The sequence below is a fragment of the Camelus ferus genome, chromosome X (genome assembly GCF_009834535.1).
Source record: "Camelus ferus isolate YT-003-E chromosome X, BCGSAC_Cfer_1.0, whole genome shotgun sequence".
Lineage (NCBI taxonomy): Eukaryota > Metazoa > Chordata > Mammalia > Artiodactyla > Camelidae > Camelus > Camelus ferus.
Window position 1 is genome coordinate 95,612,118 of NC_045732.1, and position 16,898 is coordinate 95,629,015.

The following is a 16,898-nucleotide window of genomic DNA, read 5'->3' on the forward strand; positions in this document are numbered from 1 at the left end:
GAAAGAGTCTCCTCTGAGCTCTGATTTTTTTGAAATGAGTATTGTTTTTTGTCTTTTTCTACCAGTTAAATTATCTGGTATAATGAAGTTAGGCACAGTTGGAATATAGAAAGCAAATATGAGAAAGAAAAGTTTTACTTACTGATTAATATGACTGTGTTAACTTAAAGTGGGGTATTGTATAGTATACATATAAAGTTTTCTTCTTTTTGTAGAGTTGGCGTTCCTAAAGGTGCTAAAGGCTCACCTGTTAATGCTTTACAAAATAAGAGAGCACCAAAACAAGCAGAAAGCTTTGAAGATTTGAGGAGAGATGTCTTCAATATGTTCTGTTACCTTGGTCCTCACCTTTCTCATGATCCCATTTTATTCGCGAAAGTGGTGCGCATAGGCAAGTCATTTATGAAGGAGGTTAGTAAGATTTTTTTCTTCCAAGCAGAAAACTAAATTTTGGAATGAAAATGTTCTGAGTATATTTGTGTTTATGTGTATCTCTAGAAATAAAAAGAAAGTGAACTTAAAATGTTATGTTGAATAAGGTTTGAGGAAAGTCAATTATGTCCTAACTATTTATATATAAAATTTAAATTCAGCCAGATTAGTCACATCCCCCAAATAGGGAAAAGTGCTTTGGACAAGTGATTGCTTTTTGAATCCTCTTATAATTAGTAATTAATTCAACATTCTTTCCCCTTGCTGTTCTTCTGCTCAGTTATTTTCTTGGCTGCAGATTTGAATCATTGCTGTTATTTGTGTGAAGTCCCTTCAACCCATCCTCCTATTGAGGATCCATCCATCCATCCATCCATCCATCCATTTATTTATTTATTTATTTATTTATTTATTTATTTATTTATTTATGTAAACTCTTTATTGAAATAAAACATAATACAGAAGTACACAAACCATAATTGTACAGCTCAGTGACTTTTTCCAAACTAAACACCCATGTGTCCACCACTCAGATCAAGAAATAGAAAAGTACTGGCACCCCGGAGTTTTCCTTGTATGTCCTAGTCATTACCCCAGGGGTAACTGTTTATGTTATTTTTTTGCTTTTAAAATCAGATTTGAGTTAAAATTTACATACAGTAAACTTCACCCATTTTAATTGTACAGTTTGGTGAGTTTTGACAAATGTACACAGCTGTGTGTCCACCATCAAGCTCAGGTTATAGAATATTTTCATCATCCCGGCAAGTTCCCTCTTGTCCCTTTGCCATCAGTTCCTTCCCTTCATTGCTAGTTCCTGGCAACCACTGGTAGGCTTTCTGTCACTATGGTTTTGCTTTTTCTAGAATTTCATGTAAATGGAATTGTATAGAATGTACTCTTTTCTGTCTGGTTTCTTCCACTTAATGCTTTTGAGATTTCATCTCAGTTGTTGCACGTGTTAGTAGTTCCTTTATTTCATTATGTAGATGTAACACAGTTATCCATTTGCCAGCTGATGGGCATTTGGGTTGTTTCTAGTTGGGGGCTATTATAAATAAAGCTGCTGTGGATATTCTTGTACAAGTCTTTTTCGGGGGGGGGCATATGTTTTTGTTTCCCCAGGAATGGGATTGCTGGGCCATATGGGTAAGTGTATGTTTAACTTTTTGTCAAACTTTTCCAACCTGTGTATTCCATTTTTCATTCCTGGGAGCAATGTATATGACTTTCAAGTGTTCCACATCCTCACCAACACTTGGTGTTGTCAGTCTTTTGAATTTTAGTCTCTTGTGCTTTTAATTTACATTTCCCTGATGATCTGTGATGTTGAGCATCTTTTCATGCCCTTAATTGCCATTTGTAATCATCTTTATTGAAATGTCTATTTAAATCTCTTGCCCATTTTAAATTCAGTTCTTTGTCTTTTATTCTCAGTCTGATTTGCCTTGTCATTTTGTTTACTGTCTTGAAAACCAAAAATTTAAAATTTTGATTAATTCCAATTTAACAGCAATTTTCTTTCATAGTTTGCTCTTTGTATTCTAAGAGATCTTTGCCTAACTAAGGTCTTAAAGCTGAAAAGAATACATAATTTCTTTTCAATTGTAAAACAACCAGAAGAATCTAGAAATTGTTATAAGCACAAATGCAGTTGTCTCCAGTGTTTGGTGATTGCATCTAATTTTAATTTTTGACAACAGTGACTGCGTAGAAAATTTAACAGCGGTTGTATATTAATCCCTTGTCACCTGAAATATTTGATTTGGCTTTTAATACTTAGCTGGTAGATTTTTTTTAATGTTCACAAATTCATATTGTGTAAAGGTACTCTAAAGAAATCTGCTAAGTAGTTTATTACTATATATAACATTTATTATATAGCATATATTCATATAAAAAGGAAGTAGAACAGTATTTCATTACCTTGATCCTTATAGTCTGAAAAGGATGAGTCATGTTAACTAGTGCCTATTCAAAGAACAAAGGGTTCTGTCTTTCCCAGAGCATCATACTGGGAAGAATGTGAAGTCAGTTTGTCCCATTACTAGTGATGTTAACACTGATCACTTGGTTAACGTGATGGCTCCCAGGTTTCTCCAGAGTACAGTTATTCTTTTTCCTTTTATTGTTAATATGTATCCTGGGGGGAGATACTGTGAGACAATGTAAATAGCCTCTTTCTCATTTTACTTCTACCCACTATTGCTATATTCTTTTTTCATTGAAAATCTTAATGTTCAGATATCTTGTTTGAAATTCTTTTTTTTTTTGGCTACAAGTATCATAAACTTGGAAGCAGGAGACCAAACATCTAACTTGTGAAGTCCCATACATAGATATATGTATAAACATATACAATATTGTTATCAAGATACACATGTGCTAGAGCTGTCATCCTTCCACTCCGCCATCTCCATTGCAGCCCTCCTATATCTCCGTTCTATCACAGTTGTATTTGGTGCTTGCCCCTAACTCCAGTCTCTATTTTTACAGAGGTAAAGGGCAGAAGGGAAGCGAAAAATGTTTATTTTGGTCACAGTTTGGGAAGAAATCTGTCTTCTCTCATTGCTAAGGTTGTGGTAGGAAAAGTGAATCTTTCCAATGATCTCACATAGAATTTTGGTTCTTTTTTTTTTTTTACCCCAAAAATATTTCACTGTAATAAATCATTTGTGACGTGTTTCTAGGCTTAGGCTTTTGTTCCAAGCTAGGAATTTAACCAGATTTATAAGATTGCTTCTGAAGGGGGAATGTGACCTTAGTTCCAAATAATGTATTTAAAATTAACAAATCTTTAACAGATCTCTCATTTATAAGTTTTTGGTTGCTTATTATATAAATTATGCATATTTAAAAAAACAGCTTATATACTTATGCCAGGTATCACTTAACAGAATAGTCTTCCAGCCTACAGTTACTTGTAATGATTTATCTCTCTGTGTGTCTGTGTATGTATTTCTTAGACTTGAGGTATGTAGTATAGGACTGTCTAGTAAAATTTTGTATCGAGCAGTTTTACCAAATTCATTGATGCGTTCTAGTAGGTTTCTGGTAGCATCTTTCGAATTTTCTATGTGTGGTATGTCATCTACAAACAGTGACAGATTACTTCTTCTTTCCAGCTTGGGTTCCTTTTATTTATTTTTCTTCTCTGACTTCTGTGGCTAAGACTTCCAAAACTATGTTGAATAAAAGTAGCAAGAGTAGACGTCCTTGTCTTGTTCCTGATCTTAGAGGGAATGCTTTCATTATGATGTTAGCTGTGGGTTTGTCATAAATGGCCTTTATTATGTTGAGATATGTTCCCTCTATGCCCACTTTCTGAAGAGTTTTTATTGTAAATGGATGTTGAATTTTATCAAAAGCTTTTTCTTCATCTATTGAGATGGTAATATAATGTTTATTTTTCAGTTTGTTAATGTGATGTATCACATTGGTTGATTTGTGGATCTTAAAAAATCCTTGTTTCCCTGGAATAAATCCCACTTGATCCTTTTAATGTGTTGTTGAAGTCGATTTGCTAGTATTTTATTGAGGATTTTTACATTCATGTTCATCAGTGATATTGGGCTGTAATTTTCTTTTCTTTTGATATTTTGGTATCAGGGTGATGGTGGCCTCATAGAATGAGTTTGGAAGTGTTCCTTCCTCTGCAATTTTTTGGAATAGTTCCTCAAGGCTAGGCATTAACTGTTCCCGAAATGTTTGGTAGAATTCACCTGTGAAGCCATCTGGTCCTGGACTTTTGTTTGTTGGGAGTTTTAAAATTACTGAATCGAGGGAGGGTGTAGCTCAAATGGTAGAGTGCGTACTTAGCATGCACAAGGTCCCGAGTTCAATCCCCAGCACCTCCATTTAAAGAAAAAAGCTAATAATAAATTTAAAAAGTAAATTACTGACTCAGTTTCAGTACTGGTAATTGGTCTGTTCATATTTTCTGTTTCTTCCTGGCTGAGTCTTGGGAGATTATACTTTTCTAAGAATTTGTCCATTTCTTCTAGCTTGTCCATTTTATTGGTGTATAGTTGCTCATAGTAGTCTGTTATGAGCTTATGTATTTCTGTGATGTTGGTTATAACTTCTCCCTTTTCCTTTCTGATTTTACTTATTTGGGCTCTCTTCCTTTTATTCTTTTTGTTTGTTTTTTACACATGTTTATTATTTTTAATGAATAAATATTTTATAACTTTCATTTTAAATATTAATATATGTATAAACCCACATAAGCAGAAGGTCTTGAGACAAAAAAGACTGAGAACTGCTCCTTCCAGCAGATGTCCAGCATCCACGAACATTACTGCTAATAGGCATGACCACTTAGTTCCTTGGCACACTCAATGTATATTTCATTTTAACTATGATTCAATGGATCATTTGTAAAAAAAAGCTCCTTAAACTTATTTTCAGGCAAGGGGATTTAATCTGACAGTGAAATACTGAAGTCTAACCAGTTTTAGTTAAAAATCTAAGATACAAAGCATGTTTTCCTGGGTGACAAAATATGACAAATAATCCTTTAATATATAAACACGCTGACTGATATATGGAATAGAAAACCATACTTTACAGGATGCATTAAAAAATATTCATTAGTAATATGACAACACAAGCATTAGGTTCTCAGTGAGTGATGGCAAACAACCGGCCCACTCCAAATGTCAGCTAAGAACAAATCCCTAATTTCTGAAAGAAAATAAAATAGGGGATGAACTGGGTTTTCTAGAGAAAAAATAATTTTTAAAAGTTTTTATGTTTCAAAAATGCTGAAATGTGGGTAGGCAGATTGATACTGACATTATACTAAGCTACACAAATTTATTCTTAATGAAAATACATCCCAGATACTGTTGCCAAATTAATATTTGAGTGTATCTTAACATTACAGAATGCAAATTGGGAATACTTTGAAGGTTTACGCATAGCTGTGGTGAAAGCAGTTCCTTCCAGCGTTTTGATTGTATATCAGATATAAAAAAATTATACTGATGTTTTTGACTTGCCATGTACAATTTTTTTTAATGTATTGCTATTTAAAAAAATCTGAGACAGCTAACATTTAAATAAATCACTGCTGCTTGGGAATAATGTTTGAATGAAAGATGCTGTGAACCTATTTGCTAATGTATACCCTATTAAGATTTTAAATGATATAGTTATTTAATATATCTTATGTTGAATAATTGGTATTTGAAAATATGTGTATTTTTCTGGGTAGCTTTCTGGAAAAAGTTCACAGAATACAGTTTCCAGTCAGAGTTTAAGTTCCTAACTTGCACTTATTTAAAAATCTTCTTATCAGGAGGGAGCTGAATAGTGCCCAGCAAATCTGACTTTCCCCCATTTTGGTTTGCATGTCCACTTACAATCATTTCTCTGGAAACTTTCCACTTAGTGTATCAAAAACCAATGTCATGAAAGTTCTTTAAAAGGTTCAGCAATTTTTTTGAGTCTCTGAATGATTACAGCATTCTGCAAATCTGCTTCTTCCAGTGTGAGTGTTTCATCTAGCAATTTGAGAAAAGGAAGAGCTGTTGTCAGGGAAAAGGGAGGACTTCTTTGAGATCCTTGGTATTTTTCAATGAAGTCTTTGATGTGGCTTATCCTATGAGAAATGTTAAATTTCTGGACAATCCTTTTCCCATTGGCTAACCGAATCTGTATATTACTGATGGGTTCCAGATTGTTTAGTGGAACAGTAGACAACTTATTTTTATTCTCTACTTCATTACTCTTTGCTTTAGAAACAATTTTTGGTGTGGCACTTCCCAGTCTGTGACTCTGTCCTGAGAAGGGCTGGAACACAGGCTTCGTTGACATACATACTTCATTTTTCTTATCTTCAACTTCAATATCCACCTCCTCTTTATCAAAGACTCCCTGTAATTCTAAAGGTAATTCCCCTTTTTTTTGATGGAGTTCAGAAACTGCTGACTTGCACCATCAGAATAACTTCTGAAATCATCATTGACTATGAATCCATTTTTCCATAATTTTATGCTTACATCTACCTGTTTCTTTTGTTCAGTGGGGGTCAAACATTTGGCACCAACGTTCTGAGCTTCCTCAGAAAGGCTGTCAACAAAATACAATTTTTTTTTTTGTCGATTATCACTAAGATGTTGGTGGTCAGATCCTGTTTCACAAACCCATTCTTCTTTTCTACCTTCAAGATTATCTACTTCTTTCATTCTCTTCTGCCTTACTCTGGGTGCGGACGCTGGAGGGGGCCGCGCAGCGCCATCGCCTCGTGGCCTCATCCTCAAATCGCTATGGGGCCGCGGGCGCCTCCACCGCCGGGCTGGAGCCCCTCAGAGGAGGAGCACCGCCACCTCCACACCCTCTCAGGCTTGGCCTCTTCCTTTTATTCTTGATGAGTCTGGCTAACGGTTTATCAATTCTGTTTATCTTTTCAAAGAACCAGTGTTTTAGTTTCATTGATCTTTTCTGTTGTATTTTAGCCCCTATTTCATTTATTTCTGCTCTCATCTTTAAGATTTTTTTCCCTTTTGCTACTAACTTTGGGTTTTGTTTTTCTCTAGTTGCTTTAGGTATAAAGGTTAGGTTGTTTATTTGAGATTTTTCTTGTTACCTGAGGTAAGCATGTGTTGCTGTAAATTTCCCTCATAGAATTGCTTTTGCCTCATTCCATAGGTTTTCGGATTGTCGTGTTTTTGTTTTCATTTGTCTTTAGGTATTTTTTGATTTCGTCAGTGATCCATTGGTTGTTTTACAGCATGTTGTTTAGCCTCCATGTGTTTGTGTTTTGAGAGTGAAGTCTCTATTTTTGCTAGTCCTGTGGAGCTCCTGCAGTCAAGCCCCGCTGGCCTTCAAAGCGAAATGCTCTGGGGGCTCCTCTTCCCAGTGCCAGACCCCCAGGCTGAAGACCTGACATGGGGCCCAGAATTCTCACTGCTTTGGGAGAACCTCTGTAATATAAATATTCTCCAGTTTGTAGGTTGCCCACCCAGGGGGTATAGGATTTTATTACATCACAAGTCCACCTATCTTACCCGTCTTGTTGTGTTATGTCTTTGGCTGTAGAAAATCTTTTCTGGTGGGTTCCAGTCTTTTTCATCAGTAGTTGTCCTTTAGTTAGCAGTGATTTTGGTATACTTGTGAGAGGAGGTAAGCTTAAAGTCCTTCTACTCCACCATTTTGGTCCTGAGCTTTTCTTGTTTTATCGAGTTCATTCTTCATACTATTTTCTATGACTGGACAGAAACTTGTGGAAAATCTGTCTCTGACCTTTGTCTTCTACTTTCTCCCAGGCTAAGTTCATTTGTCTGTTACATGCTTTTTGGGGGACTATTTATATTTCCATAGTAGCTAGTGTTTCTCTTTATCTTAACATGAACAGCTCTGCTCAACTTCTTTCTAATATAGTGTGACTGAATCCTCCCACCCTTCCCACCTTATTTATGACCAGTCCTTCTACCTGCCAAGCTATGGTTTGAGTATTGGGTTCTCTTTTCACATTCTTGTCTGTAGTCTAGAGTAGAGGAGTGAATGAGCTTGGTGAGGCTGAGTATAACCCTCATTTAGGGGACTTCTGCTTTCTCTTCTGAGATCCTATTACCCATCCTATACTAGGCATGCCCAGCCAAGTGGATATCTAACTCCCTTGGCCTTTGATTCCCTCATCCATCTGAGCCCAGTTCCTTTGAGAGAAAGCAAGCCTTGGCAGCTGGTTCTCCCTTTGACAGAGTCCTGTTGGGCTTCTACTCACAAGGGCTTTTCCTCAGGCTGCTTTCTTTGCAGGCCGTGTTGCCTAAAGGATTTTGGCAATTTACCTTCCTTGCTCAGTACTACTTCTGGGGATTGAGTTAAAGGCCAGAGTACATACCACACAGTGTGTAGTACAGAATCTTGTGTGTATGTGTGTGTGTACATATGTGTTTATCCCCTTGAAGTTAATAGTGTAGTTTCCTCTTTCCTTCCTTGGTTGGTGGTGAATTTGGGGCATTAAAAAAACAGGAAAACATTGTTCATTGCATTAGGGATTGAGGGAGAGAAATTCTGTTTAAACTTCACTCTGTCATCTTAATTCATTTGTCTGGCTAGTCTCTTTATATGGCTATTTCTTATGTTGACCTTTGGTAAAAAGCCAGAGTGCTCTAAATTGAGTCACAGGTAAAGCTTAGAGAAACCTAAAGTTAAAAAGGGTCAGAATATACTTTAGATTGGGTATTAGATGATATTAGGAATAGTTGTGATAATGGTAATGTGGAAGAATGTCCTTATTCTTAGGAGATGCATACTGAATTATTTTGAGATGAAGTGTCATGTCTGCAATTTTTTTGGTCAAAAAAAAAAAGAATGTCAGTTGTTGAATCTACAAGGTAGTTATATCGGTGTTTATGGGTAGTATGCTATCCATTCAACTTTTATGTAAACCTCAAATTTTTGATAAAAATTTGGGTTGCTAGGGAGAGAATGTATTTTAGACCATTGATTCTGAAACTCTAATTTATGAACCAGCTACTTTAGAATTTTGGCTTTTTTTTTTTGGTCAGTTAGAGGAGGGAGAGTCTGTGATCCTGCTTCACTTTATTTGTTTCTTTTCAAAATTTAAGATCTAGCCTGGTTGTGTAGATTATAGAGCTCAAAATTAATATTCCTTTGGGATGAAAGTACAGGGTTCAAGTACAGTGAAGTTACACCATACCTGTACTTAGTTTATGTGAGTGTGGCCAGACTTGTTCCATCAAAATACTCTGTGTATGCCTAGGAGTAAGGGTGAAATTGGAGAAATTTTTTCTTTCATTTTGGTTCAGTTTCTCAGGTCTCTTAGAGCATGTCTCACTTCATTCAGTTAGTCTATTATTTAAACTAATGTGTTTTCATGTGATATGGCCCCTAAATGCAAGCCAGTCACTATCTTATTTTCATATGTTCATGAAACAGTGTTCACTTAATAGTGATTTCTCCTAATACTAGACAAGGAAAACACAGTCTTGAGTTGGACTTAAATGAAAGATAACATATATATGTACTTGATAGATGATTTAAGGAACTTTTTAGGGTAATTGTGAATGTATGTAATTTTCACTTTATGTATTGACTTTGGAACCTAACTTGAGCACAGATTCTTCATTTAAGCCTGTCCCCCAGAGTAATTAAAACATTAGCAATTGATTGTTAGGTTAACTAGTTTCATCAGGATGAGCTGCTAGCTACTTGCTAGTTATGTGACCTTAAGTTGGTCACTTATCTAAGCCAGAGACAGGTGGTAATAATATTTGCCTTATCTAGCTCCTGGGGTTGCAATAAGGATCAAATGACATTAATTAGATACTAATAGGTATTCAATTTTAGAGTGTTAAAAAAATACTTGTCATGAATTCCTAAGTTATCACTTATGTGAGTTATTACTACACTGGCTTTTGATGATTTGTTTTAAAGTATTAATATACTTTAATCTGTTTCTGTCTTTAAATATAAGATGCCACTTTAAAGTAGCAGCTTCATTTCCCTCAAAAGCAGACTTGGTTTTATATAGGAATGCCTTTAGCTTCTTTATATGGTAGTGATAGTCAAATTTTTTTCCTCTTTTATTGTTGAAATTTGTTATACATTAGTAACAAATACATCAAGGAATTTTTATCAAGTAAAGGAAATTTTGTTGCTGGGGTTTTGTGAGTGAACTAGTCAAGGGTAGTTATGGACATGTCTCCATTTTTAAGTAGAAACAAAATTTTTAAAATATTTTAGACAGTCAGAACCTTGCATTGTAATTCTTACTGTCTATAAATAGAAACAGACACTGCTATCATTGGTGCCACTTGTTAAGCTTCCCTATGTACGTTTGCTATTATGAGACTTATACAAAGCAAATGAAGAATTCTAGAGTTGGAGACCAAGTTTCATCTACAGCACCCTTGCTGTTTAATGAGCCTTGAGCAGGGAAGAACTGTTAGGATGTTTATATTTGCACTTGTATTATCCCTATATAATTGGTTTGAACTCAGGGCACTTTAGCTATTATTGAATATATTCATGTGATAATTCTAATCAAGGTGTAGAATCATAGTTAAGGTAATAAATTACAAATAGGATTTTAATTCTTCCCATTAGCTGTGCTTTTTACCTAAGAGGTATATAAACATACAAGGATAGGCAGATATTCAGTCTATTAATAGGCAAATGTAGGCTCTGTGCAGACTGTAATTTTAAAAAGTACATTTTATATGAGAAAGAAAAGTAGAAATTTTAGTATAGAACACATGCATGCTTTAAACAACTGATTCAACCCCTATACCTCCTCTCAAAGGCTGTTTCCTGAAATTGAACCTCATTGTTCATTTTCTTAAAAAGAAAAAAGTTCGAAGTTCGTAAAAGAGGTATCATTTAAGAATATTTGTGAAAATGCTCACCTCTTGGAGGTTTGGCCATTTGTCTATGCAGGGCATAGCAGATGCTATCAGATCCTACGCTTATTCCTTTGGCTGGCTCTTAGGCCAGGTCCTTACCATTTCAGTGTGTGCTGGCACAATTTTCAACTGCTGGCACTTGTATCTCTTTTTCTGAGGGCTTTTCTGGCCCTTAGGAGCCTGCACAGGTAGTACAGGAATTTGTAGCCTGGAATTGCTGGGGAACTGACTTGCCTTGTCCCCTCTCCTGAGCTCTCAACCAATGAAAAGACAGGAGTAGGTTTATAACTACCTTGTCCTCAAATGGGATAACTCTAAGATGTATTTCTACACAGACCCTTAGAGTCTCCAGTGGCATTAAGCTTTGGCTACCCACAGGAACAATTTCCTACTGGTGGTTCCTAAAATTATTTCCCAAATAAACTGTGCCTGCACTTGAATAGAGTCTGCTTCTGGAGGAATCTAAACTGAAACACAAGGGCATATTACATTAAATTCCGTATGAAAACCTTAATTTGCCTTAAAGATAGATTTACAGGACAATTTTCCGTTTTACAAAAGACTATTATGAGCTCCTTTTATAAAGAGAATTCATTTAAACAAACCACATACTCATTAAGTGCATTGAAAATACTCATTTTTTACATACAGCTTGTTAGAACCCTGCTTGTGTAAAAACAAAGCACACTTTTATAACATGACCAGTGTTTTAACCATAGTAATTCCTTTTGGGGTAGTGAATTTTAGGAAGTTGAGCATAGCTATTTAGCAGGTTGTTTTGTTTGATATATTTTAATATTTAAGCCACTTCCGCAAGTTGTTTACTGTAATTTGAATGCTACCCATGTGGTAGTTAGGGAGACCACATACTTTATTGTCTAAACCAGAACTCTCAAGATCGAAAGGTTGTGCTGTTATTTACCCTGGGATAAAAGGTGTGTGTAGGTGACCATATTACTTGTTCTTTGGCATCTTAGTACAGATTTGTATCAACTAAAAATGAACTATGGTGGAAGGTAGTACTTTTCATTTATTATCTCTTCCTATGTTTTCATAAATGATACAGTATCAAAGTTGAGGTGATTTCTAAGTGTTTCACAAAGTCTTTTAAGTTTCTGACTGAAAGATAAAAAGGCTTTGAACCAAAACATTGAAAGTCGATTCATGTGTCTCTTCTCCAGGCTGTAAACTCAGGTTCCTGTAACTTTTAACACAGGTTATATTTTCCAGTCTCTAAGTTATTTTGATCTTATTTAGATTCTTTATAGCAAAAATATTTTCCTCATAGAGTAGTTTTAAGACATGAATGTGAAATTCTTAGCCTATTATATGGCCCATAGCGTGTACTCAATAAATGTTAGTTAATAAGAACAAGAAAAATAGGTGAAAATAAATGCCATAATTCTTAGATGTAGCTTCAGGTTCCAATCCAATCTAGTCACAAGGCTTAAATATTTTTCTTTTCTGAGATAAAGTATAGTCTAAAGCAGCATTTGGAATGTTCATGGGTTAGAGGTACTAAAAATAGCACACTAATAACTAAAAAGTAATTTATCTAGTTATATCTACAGCTTTTCGCAGCCTTTATTTCTCGATTCCCCAAAAGCCCCCTCTTGATGGACACCCACCCTTTTGTGCTCAGTAGTGTTATGCTTGCCATCATTTATAACTGATGGCATGTCTAGACATAATTGTGAGTGCTCAGTTTTATTCAGACTTAAAAAATCCAGTTCCTAACAGTACATTGATAAGTGTAGTCTTGATCTTAAAGAGATCCTCAAAGTTAGGAACTCTGTCCTGTTCATCTTTGAATTCCCAGTGCCTGGCACATAGTGAATGAATGAATGAATGAATGTCTTTTGTCCCTCCCCTTCTTTTCTTCCTCCTATTTTTGCCTGGCAATTCAATAAAACTTTGAGTATTCTACTGTGGGAATGGAGAGTTTTATATGTGCTCTGAGTTAAAAAGCAAATTAAATTAAACTAAAAGAAAAAGAAAGCATCGAGGGAGGCAAATGTGTCTTTATATCTTACCAAGCAAAAGGAAATACTTTTACCTGCATGTTCCTCTTGATTTATTTTTTGTTCATCTTAGTTACAATTAGCCTTTGATAGAAAGGTTTTTTACTGCTCTTCTAGATCCATTGTGCTTTCCATATTTGTTTTCTCTTCTTCAAATTTTCCTGCTTATGAAATCTAGAGAATTGACATATAGACATTAGAAATTAATATAAGTTTCTAGTAAGGGAATTGGGATGGCTTAGTAACTAGAAAATGTTTTATTTGTATGGAGAAAACGATGTGTAGCTTTATTAGGTTTGTTTGAATCACAGTGTTACCGGGAAAGGACTTAACTGCCTTTATTCCCAGCTCATATAGTTCTTCCAATTATGACATACCCTATTTCTTATTTCATACCTAATATGCCACCAGAATTACCCACCTCCCCCAAACAAAACAAAACCAATCTAGTTTGTTTTCTGCCAGGCCACTCTATAACCTGACTCCTTATTTGCTGACTAGGATATATGTTGACTTAATTGTTTCTGTGAAAGGGAACCCTATCTTCTTAACCTACAAATTAAAAAAATAGTGATTGTGTGTGTTTTCCCATCAAGGTAACATGGCAGTCCCTGAATTAGTCTTATGTGAAAATGTTGCACAGAAGTTAGACTTCCCTGTGGTAATATCCATTAAATTACTCAAGCATGAAAACATACATGCACAAAATACTCTTATCTACCAAGAAAATAAGAAGCCTGCTAGCTGCATATTATCTTTTCCCCTTCTCACACTTGGTATTCAGCTAAATCCTTTCCAGAAATCTAGATTGTCCTTGACTATTAGTGCTTCAATTGTCCTTTTGGCTTTTGCACACTCCCCCAACGCTCTACCTGCCTACACACACATAAATGTTACAATTTCATTTTGAATGAATAGACAACGTTGTCAAACATGGCACTTCGGCAGCCCACCTGCAAATCACTGATAAAATAATGACCCAGTTTTTTTTCATTCAGTCTGTCCAAGTTAGGCAGTGGTTTGCTCTTTGTCAGCAATGTTATTGATATTTTGGACTTATTTCTTAGTGAAGGCTTAAATAGTGATGAATTAAAACATAGCTTTAAGTTTCTTTAATTTTTGTTGTTGTTGCTTTAATGTTAGATTTTTACTAATTTTGTAGAGGGAAAACTAGAACATCTGGATAGAAAAATGCAGATGCATTATTACAAAATTGTGCTGCTACAGTTTTATAATAAATACTCAGATCAGTTTTAGGATGCTTTGGTTTGTGATAATGAAGTTGAGAAAAGATTTGGCTTATAAAACTGATATTTAAAATTCATGAATGTCACACATTATTTGTAGGTTAGAGATATAGATGAAAATTTAAAATGTTAATTGGTAATACTGGCTATATTTAAAATCTACGTGTGTGTAAAAAGTAAGGAAATAATTCACAGCCGTGTGCAAGTTAGTTTTTTTCAAATTTAGAAACTAAATTGTGACAGCATAATCTTAACGTTTTTGCATTTTATTTATAGTTTTTTTTAAATTTTAGTTTCAGTCTGATGGAAGCAAACAAGAAGATAAAGAGAAAACGGTAAGAGACTAGAAAAATCCAGTGTGTCCAGTGTTTGTCTAGGTACAATATACTGCAGATTTTACTGTGAACAAGCTTTAACCACCTGTGTGAATAATGATTTTATACTCTACATGCTAAATACGGCTTTTGGCATATCATACAAAGTATCTTTTAAGATTGACAGCCTCCTGTTTTGGAGGATTACCATGTTGAGAAAGGAAAAGGGATAAAAGCCACTCTTTCTTGCAACCTCTTTCCTTCCCTTGCCTCATTTGCTTTCTTATATGGAGAAACACAAATAACCATTGTGAGAAATACAGTGATAGTATGGGGAATTAGAGATGGTGTGCTATGAAATCAAGGAATTGCAGTTTTTCCAAGGCTTACATAAAGTTTTCTGGGGGTGGGAGGGATTAAAATGGACCTCTTACTGAAATTATTATTCCTCTCTTCTTCTTAGGAAGTTATCCTTAGCTGTTTGCTTAGCATTACTGACCAGGTATTACTTCCATCTCTTTCTTTGATGGACTGCAATGCTTGTATGTCTGAGGAACTGTGGGGAATGTTTAAAACATTTCCATATCAGCATAGGTAAATACATAATATTTTTGTATTTTTAACTATTGTTCTAGTGCATTAACCTCTAAGTGTTTGACTTTTCCTAATTCTTCATCTCATCGTTTTTAAAGATATCGCCTGTATGGCCAGTGGAAGAATGAAACTTACAACAGTCACCCACTTTTAGTAAAAGTTAAAGCTCAAACAATAGACAGAGCCAAATATATCATGAAGTAAGTTTTAATTTATTTTTCTTCTTATTAATCTAAAATATATGTGGATTTAATTTACTTTCTTTCAACCAGCTTATGTCTGAGCCTCAATTTTGAGGAAGCCCAGGAGTGTTTGCTAATGGTATAGGTGATTATATACTGCAGATAGAATGACTATTTATTTTTGTGATTTTTAGCTCATTTTGACTACCAAGTTAGTTTTTGTAGTTGTCATGTTTGCATAGCTATAAATCCTAATAAAAATTCTCTTTAATGCATCATATTATAGGATTTTACAGGTTGAGTGTTTTTTTTTGTTTGTTTTTAAAGGGGAGCCTACTGTGGCCTTTGCTCAGTTTGCATAATACATTCTATGGCTTGTACAAGGCTGTTAAAGTTCTAGGAATTTCTTCTACTCAAAGTTATAATAAAGTTTTTTTTTTCTTTTTGGAAACTCTAGTAGAATTATGCAGAACCATCTCCATAGGGAGTCAACTTTTGAAAAATTTCAATTTTTTATTTTCATGTCATTAAAAACATAAGAGTGATATTATCCTACTTCCTGGTAAACTGCTTGAAGTTTAATTATGAAAATTATATACTTCAGATTAGTATAGGTTTAGATACTGGATACACCGCTGTATTGCAAAGATTTTCAGCAAGGCTGTTTATTGGCATTTTTTTTTACATTCATGCAGTGATATGATTGTTCTAACCAGAAGTATTGTGTTCTCTAGTTTAACTAGATTTAACAGTAGGCAGTGATACTTTTCTTTGCCTAGTGATACTGTCCCAGGTCACTGTCTACCAGTGAAACAGGTGTGTGAACAGTCACAATCTGGTTTAATAGGTGCTGTTATACAGTATGTATAAAGTTCTATGGGAGGATAGAGAAGGGGATGAATTATTTCACCCCATGGAAGTTAGGGAAGGCATGGAAAGAGATAATATTAGAACCGATCCTTCCTAGAGAGTTCTAGTCTTAAGAATTCCTCAAATAGGGTTTCTTGCTTAAAAGCAACTAATATTTATGGAGACATTACTATGTGTGCCGGGCACTAAACTGAGTGCTTTATGTGGATTATTTAATATTATTAAATCTCTTGAATCTGTCTTTTCCACTCTCTACCACCACTAAACTTAGTTCTTTTATCTGGAGTATTATAATGCCTTATGTTATTCTCTTTCTTCAAAATCCTTTGGTGATTAACGATTGCTTGCAGGTTATATGTCAAACTGTACGACATGGTGATGAAAGAGAACCTCCATGATCTGTCTGTCCCTGCTTTTCCATTCTCATTTCCTGCCAATTTTACCTGAGCCCACTTACATTTTCCTGAATGTGCTGTGATCTCCTTTTCCTTTGCATTTATTTTTTGTTTCTTTTGTTCATACAGGTTTTCCCTTACCTCTTTTTCCTTTCTCTGTCTGGTGACCTCATCCTTCTGAGGTGGCTCCAGTGTCACCTCTGTGAAGCCTTCCATAGCACATACCACCAAGCATAATTAATTGCTCTTTATTTGTGCCACCACTGTCCCGTTGTTGCGTATAATACTTTCATACCACTTAGATACATTGCTATGATTATTTTTCTTTTTTAAATTATCTAATTTTTTCAATAGTTTATGCATTCACATGGTTTGAATTTTGGTAGATGTAAAAAGGTAGACAGTAAAAAGTCTTTCATCTTGTCCACTCAGTTCTCTCAAGGGGGGGAAAAAAGTGGCCACTGTTTAGT

The 16,898-nt window shown here is 35.0% G+C and overlaps 2 protein-coding genes across 10 annotated transcripts in view; one reads left to right on the plus strand and one right to left on the minus strand.

The window, feature by feature from the left end:
* Positions 1-16,898, plus strand: part of THOC2 (THO complex 2) — a 69,210-nt gene that overhangs the window by 15,721 nt on the left and 36,591 nt on the right. For all 9 annotated transcript variants that reach the window (XR_004318226.1, XM_032475764.1, XM_032475768.1 and 6 more), the window contains exons 5-8: positions 216-411; positions 14,367-14,408; positions 14,851-14,981; positions 15,080-15,181. Coding sequence is in view for 8 of the 9 variants with exons in the window: in XM_032475764.1 (XP_032331655.1) it covers positions 216-411; positions 14,367-14,408; positions 14,851-14,981; positions 15,080-15,181 (471 nt within the window). In the remaining variant the exon portion in view is untranslated. The remainder of the gene's footprint in view (positions 1-215; positions 412-14,366; positions 14,409-14,850; positions 14,982-15,079; positions 15,182-16,898) is intronic.
* On the minus strand, positions 5,545-6,887 carry LOC102508102 (UBX domain-containing protein 2A-like). Its single transcript, XM_032475773.1, is given in 2 exon segments — positions 5,545-6,342; positions 6,345-6,887. Coding segments are annotated over 2 exon segments (846 nt in total). The 5' UTR covers positions 6,693-6,887; the 3' UTR covers positions 5,545-5,844.